Source organism: Zootermopsis nevadensis, unplaced genomic scaffold (genome assembly GCF_977971745.1).
Source record: "Zootermopsis nevadensis isolate Lab colony 2312 unplaced genomic scaffold, Znev_1.0 Znev_ptg000061l, whole genome shotgun sequence".
Lineage (NCBI taxonomy): Eukaryota > Metazoa > Arthropoda > Insecta > Blattodea > Termopsidae > Zootermopsis > Zootermopsis nevadensis.
The window spans coordinates 1,851,972-1,872,032 of NW_028259192.1; the positions used below are offsets into that span (position 1 = coordinate 1,851,972).

The 20,061-nt window shown below is 37.9% G+C and overlaps 1 protein-coding gene across 2 annotated transcripts; it reads left to right on the forward strand.

The window, feature by feature from the left end:
• Nucleotides 1-1,940: 1,940 nt before the first annotated feature.
• On the forward strand, nucleotides 1,941-18,459 carry LOC110830263 (uncharacterized). 2 transcript variants are annotated; one of them, XM_022064953.2, is made up of 4 exons: nucleotides 1,941-2,504; nucleotides 6,820-7,311; nucleotides 10,195-10,439; nucleotides 11,280-18,459. In XM_022064953.2, exons 2-4 carry the CDS (start codon nucleotides 6,985-6,987, stop codon nucleotides 11,371-11,373), a joined length of 666 nt encoding a protein of 221 aa, XP_021920645.2. In that variant the 5' UTR covers nucleotides 1,941-2,504; nucleotides 6,820-6,984; the 3' UTR covers nucleotides 11,374-18,459. The 2 variants fall into 2 exon arrangements, with proteins under 2 accessions (XP_021920645.2, XP_021920648.2); XM_022064956.2 differs by having other exon boundaries at nucleotides 1,947-2,504; nucleotides 10,204-10,439.
• Nucleotides 18,460-20,061: the final 1,602 nt, after the last annotated feature.

The following is a 20,061-nucleotide window of genomic DNA, read 5'->3' on the forward strand; positions in this document are numbered from 1 at the left end:
TTCTAGACATCAAACTTCTGTTAGGTTAGACCAGTGGTATTCAACCTGGGGTACTCGAAGATATCTTAGGGGGTACGTGAAATTTAAAAAAAATTATTTTTTGATAAACACTGAATAATCAGTAATGTAATTTATTTAATTTATTTTAGATGTAGATTATATACTATGTATAACTTGAATTATACACCAACAACTTTGGGGGTACAAAATTGAAGAGAAATTATATCTGGGGGTACGCGAAGACATCTTAGGGGGTACGTGAAATTTAAAAAAATATATATTATTTTATGATAAACACTGAATAATCAGTAATGTAATTTATTTAATTTATTTTAGATGTAGATTATATACTATGTATAACTTGAATTATACACCAACAGCTTTGGGGGTACAAAGTTGAAGAGAAATTTTATCTGGGGGTACGCGAACAAAAAAGGTTGAATACCACTGGGTTAGACAGCATTAATGAGACCGACAAGAAGCGAGTTGTCACTCGCGAGCCGTTCGCGCACACCGTCCATATATTGTGTCGCCATCTGCTCGTTGTTATGTTCCATCGTTCATTCACCCCTGTGTCTATGCCACACCTCGTTTTGTGTTTTGTTTCCAATGCTCAATAACTTTAATTTAATAACGCGGTGTTTTTTTCGAAACGCTCTGACACATTTATCAGTTACATTAAACAAACGCAAAATTCAGTCGTTTCTCGAGAACTGAAATTTTCGGGCGATGGTCACTGGGACACGAGGAAACATTTTCCGGGCGCCTTACCTTTGTACTGCTCGCAAGTTGTACTACGTTTTTAAACACTTCACTGGTCCTCACACACAGCGACCGCTAGTTTACAACACACTGGCAAGCCATGCGAGTTCCCTCACACATGCTGCCCCCCCCCTTTCTGACTGCAAAGGGGCACGGAGGAGAGGGGGGGGCACGTAACACTTTTCAACATTCTGTAATTACATTTTGCTTGTATGATTCATATCGACTCTAGCAATTATTTCCTTAAACTGCGTTAACTCTTTGATCTTTGTAATGGTGAAGTGTAGTGTTTTCTTCGCGGTACGGACTGGATTCTTATATATTATTCAGACTAGCTTCGGCTTCAGAGCGTCGAGATTTTAATAAGATGTGTTGGCATTGTGAGCAAAGTTATGTAGGATTACGATGAGAATCTTTATGTAGCTCACACAACTAGGACACTGAAACAACGTCAACTCAAATGATCCGCTTACGAGGGTGTGGAGTGATTCATCTGGCTAAGGGTAAGGAAATTTTGTCTTGAGTTTGAGCTGAATTGTGGGAAATATTCCCCAAGTTGAATAATTTCTGTCGTGCGTGTAACATTGTATGGCTCGATTCTTAGGTTATGACTAATCAAGGAGAACAAAGGCTGGTTAACCTATAAATTCACACGTGTTTGGTACGATTGGAGCTGTTACCAAGTAATAGGAATTGAATGTCTTTATTCAACTCTCATGTTTCACCACCACGTGCAGACTGTTATAACCCCACTCATTTTATAAATACTCACGTTGGGAGTAATAATAATTCATTAATATTGGATCGATTTAGACAGAACATTCTTGTAAGTGATACTAGGCATTATATCAACATTTTTTAATAAATTATTCTTCAATTGGATTTGTGATTGTGGAAATTGGAAAGATACCTCTAATTCTCTTTGAACCGGACTTAGCTCCGCTCCGAACCAACGACTATCCCAGTTAAAAGACTTGTTCACTGATCAACATCCACGGTTTGAACAAGAAATCGCAAGGCATTTCAGTGGATTTAACGTGGCGACAGAATTTTGATAGGGAGAACGGTGATTTAGAAGTCAGGCAAAGTAAGGGAAATCTTCAGTTGAATCTTCGTGTAGAACAGCATCCCTCAAGCGTGGTTTTTGATGGTCGCGTACATTTTTTTAAAAAAAAATATATATTCTCCCGCGTCACGCTGTTTGACGTAAAATAATCACCCGACATCAGAAACTGCATGTGACCTGAATTAGTAGCTTCTTAACATGTTAAAATTGCGCTGCAGTGATGCTCTCATTTGGAATCTTACAGACAGCGAGACCATAACGTCGGATGTGGCCCCCCAGGTCTGTAAGAGTTTGGAAATCCCTGGTGTTGGCTGACAGATTAACAATTGTCACAAGCAAGTCCTCCGTGCTTTCAGCTCGGTTCAGAGCAATAAATTACAGAACTGCTTAAAGAAACAAAGGAATACCGGGGTTTTCCGTGTTCAGTTTCTGAAACGATAACACAATACACGATACTTGGGAGCAGGTGTTGTTTTCAACGTTGTTAAAATCGTCGAAATTGCGTTTACACCCTTCATTCTGGGTTCTCCGTCGCTGGCTTTGTTCTGTGCAGGTGTTACGTCACCCAACACCTCGCATTGCACCAAGAATTGTAACGTTTATTTCAGACGCTACGTGACTGGAGCTTAGTTCATTGTGTGGTGTCGACACGTGCGTTACCAACACTTCTGTCGCAGTAAGTACTGTTCTCTACATCCAATTTCGCTATCGTAGCCCAACTCACAAATTTCCTGCTGATACAGGACCCCTAGTTCGTCGTAAAAATGATCCCCTCACCCTTCACTAGCGGTGAAAAACGTCCATTTATTTCTCGTTCGTCCTATTTAATATTATCCTCACAGAGGATTCTGCAAGCAACGGCTTCGTACTTGTGTACGTATTCGGGAGGAACCGAGTTCGAATCTGTGATGGATATCATTCAGCTTATCTGATGTTTGTCGTTCATTTTCTCGGGGTTTTTTTTTTTTCAAAATCGCCAAAAAACGTTTTAAAACGGGGAACTGAACTGTAGACTTCTCTTACTCATTTCAATTCGTCATTCTGTCATCTGCTACCTTCAACGACCTCGACTGACTCAGGATAACTTCGGAGGACATGGATTCCTATTCGAAAGTCCTTTGTTCTCTCTCTATAAGCTCTTTCAGTTTGGCCCTAACATTTTGAATCACCCTGTATATCTTATCGCTTTACCAGTCGTAGGGAGCAAACAAGTTTATGGTTCTCAAGGTTTATCACGTCGTTCCAGAACCATAGATAAAAGTAATGTGGGCTTCAGCCGTGTTCTAATGTATTTCGTACTGAAGAATGGATGTATTTATCTCTGTTCTACGGTTTCCTGACAACGCAAATTACGTAAAAATACTTGTCCAGTGTTTGGTTAAGATTTAAAATGTTTTTGAAAATTAATATTTTCTCACAGATTGGAGGAAATATTGTTGGGGGTTTGGATTGGATTAATCTGGCTCAGGATACGGCCCAGTGGCTTCTCGCTTTAGAGGAACAACACTGATCGAGGGTGTCCTTATGCCCTATCGCACCCCCCCCCCCCCCCTGTACCTCGGCTACGTGGCCGAGAGCGTGTGTATTTGTAGCTGAACGAAGCCCGGAGATATCTATTTTGTAGTTTGTTTATTTAACGACGCTTTATAGCTCAGAGTGTGCAGTGTCGAATGAGAGGATGTTGAAGGAAGTGGAATTTGCCTGGACGTACTGAGGAAAACCACGGGAAAAAACCTCAGAATAGCCGGTTCTCGGGGCAGAGATTTTGAACCCGGGAGCTCCCGAATACGAAGCAGGAATGGAAACCGTTCCACGATGACTTTCGGTTCAGAGATATCTCTCGGAGTGTTTTGGTGCAGGCCTTGAGACGGGCTGATCCCCCATCTAAGCATTCTGCCAGGTGTCTAAATAACTTAAGAAACCTCCGATATGTGAGGACGCCACTGTCCAACAACAGAGTAAGTTAAGTGATGGTTTTATTTACAAATACTCAGGGATGTTCTACGACGTACTTAAAGGCCGAAGGATGTTTATCGCGAAACAAATTACCCAAATGACTAACCCAAACAACGTGGATTTTAACCGCGCGTGTGTGCTTAATACTTTGACACAGTCTCCTAAACGAGATGCAAGTGTGCCTACGTTGATCCTATGGACCGAAACGCAGTGTGGACCTGTAGGAAGATACCGACGTTCGGGAAGAACATGCTGCCTTCATTTTCAGTGCAGCGAAGATGCTGTATGTAAAGTCTGCAAGAAAATATTTATCTATTATTCCCTAGTTACCTTTCAAATCTCGGCTCAGAGGTCGAACTATCCTGACTGAGGTCATTCGTGGTTTTCCTCCGGCCCTCAAAGCAAATTCAACTTTTGAACTGGTGGAGTAAAGTGTATGAAGACCATCTTCTGGCATGTCGTGTTTTAAAAACTCGAACAGAAAACCAATGGTTAAATAAATAGTCGGCAGATGTTTTTCGATCGCGTGTTGGCGCTGCACATGCGCACTAGGCAAGAACGAGTGAATTCTCTAACCATTAAAAAAAGAGCATCGAGGTTTACTGCTGCTAATTCCGTCTCCTCCCTCAAAACGCCGTCATATATTGAAGAATTTCAGTGACAAAATGAAATCAAGATTCCGACCTGTGGATACCCCTGTACTTGGAGAATCCAATTACAGATAGCCCTCGATTTGCGCCGATTCAGAATAACGCCGATTTTGAAACCAGCAAGTTAAAAAATGAAAAACAAATATTTTACTATTATTTATAAAGTTTTACAGTGTATCTCGTACTGATTCTTATACTATATCGTAATTCTTACATCGCTGATTTTGAATAAAAATTATAAATACAGTCATCTCTGCGCTTACGTGTGTTTTGTTAACGCGAATTTCCTCCAATGAGATCGATGAATCGATAAAAGCTGTTTGTGAAATGCAAACTTTTGCATATGCGAGTTTGCTGTTAATGCAATTTCATTCTTGGCGCTTTAAACTTTTAAAGGACTAATTTAATCTCTGCGGAGGTACTGAGGTTATTTTTACTACGCGATTTTCTATAGGTCGGCGTCTTACATGAAAGCAACTTTCGCATAACAACAGAGATGACTGTACACATCAATCACATGAAATAATCGCGGGGACCAACTAATTGCCGATTGTAAGTGTATCAAATATATTTTTTTAAAAATCCCTCTATTTTATTTACGTTATTTCAGAGCTTTAAATGTAATATCATTATATTACTCGTCAATGTTTGGGTGCTGAGAAGGCATGTCATTGACTTCCTATTGATTTACATTATAAAAGAGTTTCAATTTACGCCGATTCCGTTTACGCCGGTTCGTCCAAGAACGCATCCCCGGCGTAAATCGAGGGCTGCCTGTAGTTACAATTGGCTTTTGAACTTTTACATACCTGTGTATAAGCTGTATCTCAGCTTCCGGTAGCTTCCTGTTTACGACATTTCGGCTCACCAGCGCATTGGAAACTGAAATACTGTCTGTTGTGGCGGCCTTCAACAGGTGACGTCTTACGTCATAGGTCGTGACCAACTGAGGCTGGCTCGCTGGCTGCACGAACTGCCTACATACACCACAGCGTCCGTTACGTAACGTGTGCGACTCTCCTGTCCGTCATTTTGTTTTTATCGGTCGTAGGATATTCAAAAGTACGTTTTTGAGGTCGTGCAGAATGTCACAACCTCCACATCAGACTTCATCCAAATCCGTCCAGTGGTTTTCGAGTTGATTCCACTGGACAGACACAGACATCCCATAACGTGTTCTCGCTATGCACTTCCTGCCACGAACACGTAATATATGACCTTTTATATTATTTATTTATTCAGTGTTCTGTCTGACGACAGGTCCATATGAACAGGATCCTTCCATCCTTTTCTCTTCTCGGACTGGGACCTGTTCATATACGTTCTTGGCAGATGATCCAGAAGTGGTTTGCCATTGCCTTCTTCTGTGTGTGAATGGAGTAATTGTTGGGATGCCACGGAGGAAAACTCCGTGCTGCCTAGACCACGGCCTTGCCCAACACAAGTTATAAATTCGGGCACCGCCGGGAATCGAACCCGAGACCCCAGGATTACAAGGCCAGCGTTCTAACCGCTAGACCACCGTGGCTCGTATATGACCTTTACATATAATTAATTGTTCCATCGTATGACAATGTTTTTGTTTCTGATGCAACACAGACTTTTGAATCTTATGAGTGAATTGGAATTTAATGTACTGTATCGACACTAAGGAAAACCACGAACAATCTTAAATCAAAATTTTGAACCCAGGATCTTTCGAATACGTAGCGAAGGAGTGGCCCTCGTTATACATGAGGGCTGCGTTCCTGTGATACGACGAGTATAACAAAAATCCATAAAACAGGAAACATATATCAGTCGCCATTGTGGCGTTTAACTTGCGTTAATATTCTTCGATGTTAAGCCAATAATTTGCATCACATTTCCTGATAAGCGTGGAGAAGATTAGGTTTACAGAACACAATAAATTTATTTGCTTCATCAATTCGGATAAAGTACAAAGTAGCGAGATTTCAAGGTCTTGCGGCGGTGATTATGACGAGGCTGTCTTCTGGGTTGTGCCACATAGTCTGGGAGAAGTTAACAGAGTTGTCAGAGATGTTCGCGGTTTCCATCTTCTGGGCTATGCTTGAACACTCAGAACAACCTAGAAGACATACTCTACTCGCCGCCATAAGTTAATGAAATCGCCCACACTTTTCGTCATTTAATGCCTTTGTTCCATTGGCAATATTCGATTACAAATCGACAGAAACTATCGAATGATTCTTTCAGTAGTACAAGTCTGCTCTCGAATCAGTGTTCGATAAATGTTATCGATAGTGTAAATTATTCGATACGTCCCAACCATCTGTGACAGCGACAGAAAAGTCATACAGTCCTGGCATCTACCAGCGGAAATGTTCTAAAGTGTTGATGTGTTTCTGTTCTTTTCTTTTGCAGTTCCCATAACTTCTGAAAGATGTCAGATGCGTCATCAAAACAGTGATGGCCTTGAGCGCAAATACAAGGTTGAAGTTGAATAACTCATTAAATTTGAAGTTTAATGGTATTGGAAAGTTGTGTGTATCCATTTCAGGTGTAAAAGTAGTTGTGCCCGTGTAAGACATGTCGTCAGTACTGGAAAATACGTATTTGCAGGACAGGCTGCGGGAAATGGGCGCGGTGTATGAAGAGCGATCAGGTTTCGGACAGTGTGATTGTACTTCTTACTCATATTTCGCTCTGTCAGCGGTGTTATTTGCAGTGGGAACTGTCATCACTGTTCTCGCATTAGGTGATGCCGACGGATATATATTTAGCAGTTTGGGACATATGTGGCTAGTCGGTCCCATATTTATATGTTCAGGACTAATGGTTGCAGCGAAAAGTGTTCTGTATCTAAGAAGAAAAGGCATTATATATATGCTGCTACGACGACGTGCACTTCTGAGGGTAGGATTTCATGACCTTTCATTGTATTATGTACTTCTAATTTCATATCAACATGTTTACGATGTATTTGGAGATGAGAAACAGCAAAATGTTGTGACGGGTATACGTATGACGTTGCTTCGAATTCTTCAAGCGATCTATAGTAGTAACTTCGGATTAGTTTGAAAAATAACATACTTGTGAGTAATTAATACCAGAGATCTCGAGCGTAGTTCGTAGTAGCAACGTCACAAGTACACTTGTCCCTGTATTCTGTATGATAGCTGTAAATTGTTCCTAACCATGTTAATATTATGGTATGCCGCCATTGTAGTATGGCGACTTTCGTCTCTTCGTGTTTAAAGTGTAAACAGCTGTCAGATTTTATGGGTCTGGGTTTTTGATTAGATTGAACTAGTCAGTTCATATGAGTAGTAACTTTATTCATGTAGACCGTATCTACTTTGAACTTAAAGTAGTAGTACAAGTTCATAATATAATTTTGATCTTACCATGCCATGTCCCCAAAAGGTTTTCCATTGCATAGTCTCAACCATTCTGCTCCTGTTAAATATATAGTATTTTCAGTTTGCTTAGTTCTCCATGATTGAGTATTCACCATTAAGTGAACCATTCAAATTATTTATTTATTAGTTTAATTAAAGCAAGGAACTTGAGATAGGCCAGAAATATAGCATGGATGGTGTACAAGAAATGCATTCAAAATGTTGGTTGAAAGGTAGTTCTTCAGACACAGGTTGATGAAATCATGGAGTCGAGGGGGGGGGGGGGTTGTGTAGATGTGATCTATTAAATTATGTCATTTTATGGCAGATTTCCAACAGTTTTTAGATACGTTTACATCTCTCTGCATTGTCTACTAAAACTAGTCCATCCCTCTATTTGTACACATGTAACAACTTGAGAATATCTGAATAGATTTCCATGAAATTTGGCATTGGGGATTTCCACTAAAATTTGTTGGCACATTCCGAGACAAAAGTAATCTTGCAGAACGTGAGTCAGACGTGAATATCACAAGGGAGTACAATACCACTTAATCTTATAACCACTTGTGACTTGCAATGACTCATGATATCTGACACACTGATTACACATAACAGAAAGGCTGTGCCTTAACACAGGTGCCAGATATCGTCCCTTTATTTTATATTTCTTACAATTCATGGTAAGAGCTGATATAGAACAGAAAACTCATTTTATTCAAGATATTAAATGGCTTTACAGCTGGACCATAATATGTGACTGTACAGCATCGCTGTTGGTCCCAAGGTGGAACTAATTGACTGACCATGCATTTGGTCAAACTTGCAGTAACAGAGTATTTGGTTATTCTGTAACTGATGAATCATCTGATGAAGTTGTGAAATGGCAAACGAGATACGATACTCTGGCTTAAAACGAGAGACGGGGAGAAAGGATCTGTGACCACTCGGCACATTTATCTTGTTTATTTAGCCTTTACCCAGATTCAAAATGAATGTCAGTCAGATGCGCTACTATTACGCTAATCCTCTCAGTCATTCTTAGTTTAGTATGTTTAGCAGTCAGAAGCTTTTCAAGTGATACGTCACGTACATAATCTCATCATCTGTAGCCAAGATATTCTCTTACTCACAGGCACCACGACTCACTTAGGCTATTTGTGTGGCTTTGTACTAATAATTACCCTTGATTCTGACTAAAGAAATGTGTACACAAACTTTTAGTGACGGTGTATTTACATAAGTCATTGTCAAACAGAGAATGTAACAACGTACCGTGAAAAATACCACATCACTTCTTGTTTAAATGAAGGCTGGATGGGTACTACAGAAGCATGCATTAGTTGCACAACTTTGCACAAACTTTGAAGGAATGATAATGCCCTTAATAAACATCACACACTCACTAAACACCACCAAGATTACAGTTGGCTGAGAGTATAGTGTATGTCAATGAGAATCTCGGCATGAACTGCTTGGAAGATACATGGGGCCTTCCTGATGGCGTAAAATGCAGCAGAGATTAAAAGTATCTCCTTGTTTCATACCATTCTGTATGAAAAATGCATTAGGGTGTTTAATTAAAGAAGGTTGAAATGGATGGAACATATGACATGCAAGAGGGAAACAAATGCATATGCAATTTTGTTTATGAGAAATTTCTTTGTATACTGGAACATAGATGGGAAAGTAATATCAAAATAGATGTTGAAGAAATGGGCTGTAAAGATTGAGAGGGTTTAGTAATGGGCCTTTGTGGTGATACATCTTTTCTTTGCTACCATCGGGTCGGAGCCGAACCCTGGTGACATTATGAATAAGTTCCCTCTGATTGAGACCTGTTCATATGTTTCCTCTGCAAATGATCCAGAAGTGGTTTGCCATTGCCTTCTTCTGTGTGTGAATGATGATTAGAATGGAGTAATTGTTGGGATGCCACGGAGAAACCGGGGAAGCCCCGGAGGAAACTTCCGTGATACCTGGACCATGGCCTTGCCCAACACAAGTTATAAATCCGGGCACCACCGGGAATCGAACCCGGGACCCCAGGATTACAAGGCCAATGTGATAAATCTTTAGGTTTTATATCAGGAATTTTGTAAACAATGAGTTGTAGTCACTTGTGGTGGTATATTCTGTAGTAAGGAATTTGTTACATAGTTGAGTTTGTGAATGGAAATTTGTCAGTACTGGGAAGCCAGCTTTTGTACTAAGCATACGCCATGTAACTTAAAAAGCCAAGTATCTGAAGACTGAAACTTAGAAACTGGAGAAGTTATCACCTATGCTTATACAAAGGTTGACAGTGGGAGCTGTTGAATATTTCATTTGCAAGCCCTGTTTCACCCATTTGCCTATACTCCTCTGTTGCTCTTGTGAACTCTACTCAACGACTCAGAGTCTACAGGAGCTGGCCCAACTGAGTCGGAATCAGCAGTCTGGAGGAAGCTGTGTCATCCGTAACCCCAGCACGGTCACTATGCCGCCCACATACGAGGCTTTGATGATGGGAGCTTCAGCTTCTCATGGAGCAGGGGGTGGAGGTTCGACGGAGGCGCCTCCGCCGACATATGAGGAGGCTATGTTCCTTATCGGTGATGAAAAACTTAGGGTCGTCCTGGAGGAATCCAAATACGCAACAAGGTCAGTGCCCAAGAGATCTGATTAATAAACTGAGGACTGTTAATAGTAAGTTTTCAGTTTCTATTGGCTTCAGTAATTTAAAATATAACTAAAAACCTTCAGTTGCCATTTGTAATTATTTATAGTATGTACTAAATGTTTTAAATCTTAATTTAATTGAAATTCATAGAAAACAGAAAAGCTGAATGTGAACCCAGATCATATCATGTGACTCTTGTGAACTTGGATGATATGTAGACAGTTCGGAATTCTGCGTGTACATGAACTGGATTTCTAAGTAAAATATGGAATTTGTTGTATTTTAATATTTGTTGTGAGTTGAAATTATGTTTAAAATTATAAAGTATGTAGAATACCTGTGAGATAAATGTTGTCCCTAATAATTTTCCGTGACTAAAAATTAATTATTTCTAGATCTTCTTTGCACGGAAGTTAGACATTTATTTTATTTTTTTAAGAAGTAGTTCTGTTACATTAGTGAAGGTATGAGCATTATCTGTGGGCAAGATTGCAAACATATTCCGGCGTACATTGATTAAATTTCTGTCTCTTGAATTCTTGCATACGACAGTGCTATCTACAGGTAAGACTGAAAACTGCTGCTACCGCATGTTTAAATATCACTTGAAGAGAAGCAGCAGATCATTTACATTCATATTCGTGACGCAGGGAATTGGTAACACATGGGTACTATATTCAAGATTGGAAACTTCCTGCCCTTCGCATTCAGACCGTATTAAATGCCCAAAGTTTTTTGTGCAGGATTGACAGGGATTATGGTAGTAAGAGGGCTGATAGAATTATAATTGCCAGTATTTTCCCCCGTCTTCTCGTGTTTAGCTCAGAAGATGGTTTGAATAAAGAGCCGCAAGGTGCCACAGCTGTTGTTGAGTTTGCATCCCCGAGCCAGCACAAACCGTACGAGGCAGACTGAGAAACCGTTACCATTACCCGTAAGACTGAGGATGGTCGGGCCGGCCTCACGGCCAGTAAAATGTGGCACGCATCGGTACTTGGCAGCGTGACGTAAGATGTTCAGTTCCAAGCCTTTGAGGATGTTAACAATCATTACTGCAGTGACATATCTTTTCATTTGGGGAGTTCTTTCTTGTGCAGCGGTATGTCGTACAGAGCTGACTGAAGTAGCCTTGACAGTATCAGATGGTAACAAGGGTCTTAACATTAGTGTAACCGCTCTTTATACCACAGATTTGATTATAACTCTCATCTGATATCCCACAAAGAAATATATTTTGTTTAAATTTAAGGTATGGAGGTTACTAGAAGTAGAGATTTGAATAGCCAAATGATGACTTTTAACTGCAGTGTAATCAAATAACAGTATAGGCTGTGTATTAGTGGTAGACTTATAAGAAAAGTAACAAAAGGTCTGAAGAATGTGTTCTGATGAAATTAATGAGATTCTTGGTATAAAACAGGCATGCTAATAGTCTCTAGAAATGTTGTGGTGTAATGGTTACCACTGTTTTTTTTTTTCCAATAGGGCATTAGTTACACTTTCATTAATATGCATTGCACACAGCAAATAATTTTTAAGAATGGAAAGAATGCAGAACATATTGGCAAGAACAGTATCGTGAGATGGAGTTTGTATTCGGTGTAAGGCGTCGAAGATACAACAAGTAATAATTAATAGGTTTTTTGTAGTGGATTTCTTCAGTGGTGAGAGAATGGTCAGTGGTAGGTGATGGAGACTGTAGGCTGTTGTTAGCTATCAGTTTAAAAATTTTAATTGAATATTTGGTGACTTTTTAATTAATTGCTTAAAATGTCAGAAGACGGTAAGAGAGAAAAAGGAGGACAGGCTGTCTCACTAAACACATGGGATTCACATTCTGTAATGCATTAGGGGCTTGTCAGTATTTTTTCTGTATTAGACCTTACGCTACCACATATTCATTAAGCATTGTATTAAAGCAGTTTTACGTTGCTACTGATTGATACTGAATTTATTATTGTAAGCAAATGACGTCACTGTTTTGTATTGACAAATGCATCGTCAAGTTTAGTTGCTGACTCAGCTTCCATATCTTATTCCTAATAAAAATTACAGTTCTTCCATATATTGAAGTAAGTATTACAGTCGGTACATCTGTCTCACATAACCGCTTTCTGTCTTGTACGTCTTATCTGACCATCTCACAGTGAGTAATAAAGAATTAGCTTAAAATCAAATTAGGTCAGCAGAACTGGTGCTGACTTGCATTCAGGAGATACTTTGAATACCATCTAGGGACTGACTAGTATTTAACTGTTCAAGATCTTCCTCGGACTGTTAAAGTAAATGTTTTGAGAGTATTTTAACCTTTTCACTGCCATGCATGACATTTTTTTGTAAATACCACACTTAAGGTTAAACTAAAACATGGTGCAGTTACTTTCTTCTAAATCTCAACCACCTCCTTCGTGTAGACGGATTTAATTTGATGCAAAATTTTGAATATAGTACATGAACTTGTTAGCCTTTCATTGAAATTTTAAAAGGCATGATAGTTCACAGTTGTAAGCAGGGCTGTGGAGTCGGTACTAAAACCTCCGACTCCTTCAATAAAAGCTCAATATGTATTAATAATGGGAAACCTATTAAAATGGTAAATGGTACCACGAGATTTCATCATCACCACGTTAATCATCAGGCTACTTTTTAGACTTATAACCCGTATTTAAGTATACGTCTAATGGTTTTGCAGAAATCGTTTGATTTGTAGACAGTTTATATTCTTAAGGTACCGGAGCCAAAGTTACAAAGCATTATTCCCACACCCTGTGGCTCAACGTGTCGTTGAATCGCCCTAAGCGTTAGGCCGCTGGCAGCTCACATGGTAGTAAAAGTGTTCTTAAGACTTTATATGAGAGTCAGAGCCAGTACATTTTTACTGACTCTGACTCCTACTCCACCTAAAATTGCTTCTGACTCCAACTCCGACTCCACAGCCGTGGTTGTAAGGTGCATTCACTGATAAACTGGAATGTAACTGTCTCTTCCTGGCTGCTGTGAGGAACTGCATGACTCACTCCTAAACACTACAAGTTTTCCCAATCTGAGGCAAATATTGCTTCATAAAAACAATGTAATTGACTCACACATTTCCAGGTTTGTTGGGAAATATATTTTCCCAGATAATTTAAATCCTAGATAATCTGAAAAAACCAAAACCAAAAAAAACACGCAAATGTAACAAATACGTAAGTTAATTTACAGTCATACACTACTTAAATTTTTGAAGATTTGCTAATAACAGAAAGAATTTTTTATAAAATTTAATACAGTACATATCAAGTATTTTAAAAAAAGATTAGAATGGATAGTAATAACGTTCTATTGTCATAAACTTCAGGTTTTGACAACATTAATTGATATTAACATGTTAAATAATATATCATTGTTATATTCATTCATTTCTTTTTAAATGTTATAACTTTTACAACAGATTTTCTAAATTAAATTTTTTAAACCCTGTTAATCCACAACCTGGTTAATCTGCCCATGGATAATCAGGAGTCTACTGTAAAATCAACTTACCTATCTTATAATAAGTGCTGAAAATTGTGTCCGTATGATAGTTGTGTTTTAGTTTATCAGTGAATGCACTTTATTAATAGTTGTGGGCATGTGCGTAACAGTAAAGTATGTTTTGTTGAGTCAGCAATTAAGTCTGATGAATCTGTGAATATGAAATTCATGCCCTGCCGTATGAAATTCAGTAGGACGCGTTAAGTCTGAGTGTTATGCTGCTGAATTCAGCATATTAACCTAATGCAGTACTAATGATTAAATTAATTGGCAAATACAGTACAATGTGATAAACTTGTTATTATATGAATAACACTAAATTTGTATTGCCTGCTTATGGCATAATCTGTTGGAATTTTTAATGAAAAAAAAAAGTTCTCTGCCTAGTTGACAAAATCCAGTTGCTTCTGAACACTGTTTCTGCAGCCATTAATTAAATTCACAATATATAAATTGTATTTGAAAACCTACTTGCTGTGTCGTGTTTAAATTACCTGTAGTAAGTGACTGCTAGTTAAGGGACTGTTAACTTTAATGAGACATATTTTGTTCTTAATTTTGACATGTGTAATATATTGAGTTTTAGAATTGATGGAATTAATCCTCTGACTTGGGGACAGAGCTGTTCTGCCACTTATACAGAGTGCTGTAATATCACTTTTTATTTTAGAAATTCACTTTAATGAAAAAGAGGTGTGATGTAAAATTACTGTGTTGGAAAGGTAAGGGGAAAAACATATTTGAACATAAAAGGATGATATTCTGTCAAAATTCTGACTGTAATGTGTAAACTAGTAGTGATCATGGTAAAACAAAGCAATTGCATCATTAAATGAAGACCCGCATTTGCTGTTTCTTGAGGATTCGGAGTTCTACTGCTTTTAAATTTATAGTTTGAAACTTGGAACTTATCCGATAGCACGCTTACCTAATTTCCTGGTGAAAATAGTGTCATATCCTTTGTGTGATTATTATTATTGTTGTTTTTGGGGTATTTATGACACACATTTTGGCCATTAGTCTTTGTACATACTGTATGACAATTCTGTGTATAAGATATTTAATTATTTTAATTCTTTAAAGGACTGTTTGGACATGTTTTGTTAGTGATATGTTTGAAATGAATCAAGAACAATAGAATGAATCAGTGTGCACGATAAGAAACTTGAGGTAGTTATGGGTAACTTGATAATTTGCAGAATTCAAGAATTTTATTATGGCGTAAAGTCATAAATGGGATTACGAAAATAATTTAGACAAATCAGACATGTTAATTCTTAACCAGTACAAATATATTATTGTAGGATGTATTCCTAACAATAAAGCTGAATGTTTTGGGTGCCACGACTACTTTGGATTGAGGAGCGTCTCAGCTCGGAGACTGAATGTATGCAGACTGAATCATTCTGTGGTTTTTCACAGTTGCTTAAGGTAAATGCAGAGATAAGTCAACCATGATACAGGATAGTCCCAAGGTATTAAATAGGTATTTTAAATCCAAAGGCTCAACACTTAAAACACAAGAGCCACTGTAGGACCCTTCTTAATGAGTCCAATCCAGTTATCCTCCCATCTATAACTTTTTTCCCCAATATTTTCTTTCCAGGAGCTTTTTCTCTCAGAATTTGTATGCATTTCGTGCTTTCCTCATGTAGTTTTCTCTTTACTCTCGTTCAGCCCTTCTGTGTTTCGTTATTCTCATTTTGTCTTCGAATTTCTTTGGTCTTTGAATTTACTTAATGTAAGAGACCATGTTTTGCAGCCATACAAAAGAGTGATTAAAATAGTGTTGTAAAATATGCCATTATTGCACCATCCTTCCATTCTTGCTGTTCATAATCCTTTTTCTCATTTGGTTTTACGTAGAATCTGCATTTGACACAGCATTGTTAAATAACTGCACAGGTAATAATACTTTTATATGAGTTGTGGCAATCAAGTTCCCGGAATGTCGCATATTATATTTTGCATCGAGTAGCGAATGAGCAGTAACTAAGCAGTAGCATGTTATGACGTGTCGGTGTTTGCAGTTTGTGTCTTGGTAAGGCAAATAAGGCAGTAGTAGCGAGTTACACAGTTGTCCCAGCAGAAAAATTAGCGATAGGTTGTTTGGAACAATGCATTAACATCAAGTTTTGTGCAAAGTTAGGCAAAACCATGAGTGAAACTCTACAAATATCAACAGAGGCTTATGGTGCTGTGAAAAAGTCGAATGTCTTTGAGTGGCAGGAAATGTGAGGACAATGCTCATTTGTTTTTTTTGGCCACATGGGCATTATTCACTTTGAGTTTGTTGAACAAGGTAGAACAGTGAACCAGCATTGCTATTTGGAAATATCGGCAAGGTTATGTGAGACTGTTCATTGCAGAAGACCTTAAACTTTGGTCTGATGCTTGGATCTTGCAACATGATAATGCCCCTGATCATGGTGTGCTTGGTGTCTGGGAGTTTTTGGGCGAAAATATCGATGCTGAAGTTGGACCGTCTGCCGTATTTGCCAGATTTAGCCCTGTGCGACTTTCAGCTATTAACAGAACTGAAGTCTGCTTAGTAGGGCCACAGATTTTTAGACATTGCCGACATCCAGAGAGCTGTGACGTCCATCTTGAAGAGCATTCCAGAAGAGGATTTCTTATGGGGGAGTTCTGGGAACTAAATGTCACCTCATACGTACCACACATGTAGAAACTGAAGGAGGCTATTAATAAGGCATACCTATGGGCTAAATACTCAGTTCTACCTTGCTTCTTGCATTTAAACTACTTACATAAAGATCTTAAAATTTGTGATGACGAAATCCTTTTTTTATCCTTCATAATTTACTATTTATTATAGTAACTCTCAAAGTTTAGGGCCATTTTCAATTAAGTTTTATCTTAATCTTGTTCTCATGATTTAAGTTCTATAAAGCAAAGGCTGCAGTTGGCATTTGGAACATTTCATCACAGTATGAACATTTTGTTACGATATATACAGTACTCCCTACTTTTTGCCATGTGGCAAAATTGTTAGAGAACAACAGACCAGAACCATTGTGTGCATCAGGGATATGGTATGAGACAAATGTTTAATGTGCATCTCACTTCAAGTTAGATGGTACATGATTTCATCCCACATAATTTGAAGATGCTTTGCTACATATGACAGCCACCGTGCACTGTGCTGGGGAAGAATGTGTTAAGACGTATATCATATCATATATATTAAAAATGGACATTTGTAAATGTTTGTAGTGTTTAAAATAATATGGATGCTAAACAAAGACCTTAAAACATTCCCGTTTGCTGCAGGTAGTTTTTATTCTGTCTGCAATACAGGGGAGGATCACATCATAGAGATGTAAATGTGGTGCTTTCTTCTTGCATGTTTTCGTGATGTCAGTGCTCCTTAAAATTTTGTTTTAATTTCAGTTAATTCATTTGTTGTTGAACAATAATTTCACCTTCATTTGTTATGCAATGTAGGATATGTTTAATTCCTTTTATTAGCAGAAACAGGTGTTTGTCACAAATATTTTGATTCTGTTAGCAAAGTAGAAACTTGCACAGATGTGTCGAGGAAAATATTGAAGATGAACTAAAGAGAGCTTGGAATAACATGTCTTATGTGTATTGCAGTACTTTAGGCTTAATTGTACATTGTATTTTGTTGTGTAAGAAGAATGTACTCTGGGGTTTAATGGTTTAGTGGTATGCTATTACAACACCCTGACAGCCAGACCATGCATATGTCATGATACATGACTGTTAAAGCTTAATTTTAATTGCTTATCATAAGTGAGACAAATTAAAATTTGTGATAGTCTTTATATTGAGTGTCGAAGAGTGATTTGATAATGCTATTTGTCCCAGTCATAACCAGGTGCAGCTATTACCTTGTTTTACGGTAAATAAGTTAGAATTATGAAAACAGAATCGTATCTCTTCCTTTGTACATTATTATTGTTTCTTGGCTCTACAACCCGGTTGTGGGTTTTCGCCGCCTCCTTTTCAGAGGTTTCTTGGTCTTGAAGTGTGCATTTATGGTCAGCCCACTGACTTGTACATTTTTATATCTGTATCAAATTTTGGTTAGCTCCTTTCCCTGCTTTATTTATATTTTCAAGTACTGAATAATCTTGTGTTATGTTTTGTATTTAATCATTTCAAATATATTAGTTGAAGACTTGAGTCTTTAGTAGGATGGCTGTGAACTGCTTTGTCAAGAGCAAAGTAAACCATGTTGCCAGGAACTATGGAAATCAGTGAGAAATGCATGTGGCTATGAAAATATAGGTGTGTGTTCTAAACTCTTTGAAGTTACTATTGAACTTATTTTATTCTATTTATTTGTAACTGAAAAATCATGTTAGTATGAAATGTGAACTTATTTTTGCAAATCAAACAAATATAGCATTATATAATGTACTGAAACCAAGCAACGTAGAATATCATGTGTAAATATATGAACATATAGGACACTCATTAAAGGGTTTGTGAACAGTTGTTTTAATGCTTATGCAGTTCTATGATAACCTGGCCCTGAGATATTGTGGAGTTTCCTATGTCAATTTTTATTCCATTCTTGTCTGTTTATTGGCGAATATGATGTGGTTCGATCCCCGATGGGAGAGAAGAGGATTTTTCCTCTAGCCTCTGCATCCAGACAGGCTCTGGGACTCACCCATCCACCTATCCAGTGGGTACCGGGGTCCTTTCCCTGGGGTAAAGCGTTGCCAGGGTAACCACGCCCCCGCTTAGTGCCAGGGTTAAGAATGAGGAGCTATACTGCCTCTCCCCCAAACGCCTACATGGCATATAGCGAGACAGCTTTACTTTACTCTTATGATGTACAGAAGGAACGTTTGTGTATTATGTAAGGAAACTGGTTGGTGGTAAATAGTATGTAATTTTAAAACAACGTTGCTCATTCAAGTTGGTTTATAGTCCAACTTTGAAGCTGTAATTTCTTTTATTGAAGTGAAAACGTGGGATCTGTTGTTCCTTTCCTTCTGTTTAGATATCTACATATCTCTAGTTGTTTATACTTGAAACTGATTTCTTGAAAATTTTAGTTTGTTGGGTTTCAGCACTATGATAATGACCTAGGTGCGCATGCGCGTGCGCCCACGCTTGTCAGTCAGTTGCTCACCACTCTCAACTGTTTGGAATAAATTGGCTTATTCCTTTTTGAGCTATAGGTGAGCATACATACACACATTCATACCCACAACATCACTTTCACATATAAAACATTAACCTTTGGGGATATGTAACATCCCATGAAGCTGAAGCATGAGTTTTATCTAAATATAATTACATTCTTTTTAATCAATAAAGCTAATGCAGAATTTTTGTGGTCTTGATAAGAATGAACCAATGTTTACCACAGACATACCATTTTCCTGTCAAAGCTTCTTATTAGATTTGGGATGATACTTTTAGATTTGATTGATTTGTTATTCTGTGTTTATATCGGGCCATTGTAATGCTTCAGTCGTGAAACAGCTGCTGCTAAGCCTTAACAGCGTAGCAAGAGTGGAAAGATGAGTGTGTACAGCATACACAGTAGTTGCATTCTCTGTGCTGAAACTGAATTTGATCAGTTTTGTCAGAAAAAGAGTATGTATATGAAAATGAAAACATAGTATTGAATATGTTTAATGAAATAAAAAAAATTGTGTGTTTTTGCATTAAGCTATCCAGTCTGAACCAAAGTTAAATTTGCCCCAATGTATTCTGTTGTAAAGTTTTTGCATACAAAGAAACAGGCAGCCGGGCATCCGCTCTTAGTTGTCTTTCGTAGCAAATAAATGCCTGAAAATGTGTTAAGTATTGATATTTTAATAGGAAAAAATTTCTTCAAATCTGAAACATTCTACAAACTATGCCAGTTTGAATGCTGAATTCTGTGCTGCATTATAAATTGCAAGTTTAATTTTTTAAGAAGATGAATATTATAAAAATGTATCATTGCAATATAATTTTTAAGTCTTTTTGGGAATTTACAAGTAAAGTTTTATTATAACCTAATGTATATTACTTATAACACTGTCCAAACCAGTTTTAAAATGTTATCGTTGTTACAGTGACTTCAGTTTGAATTAA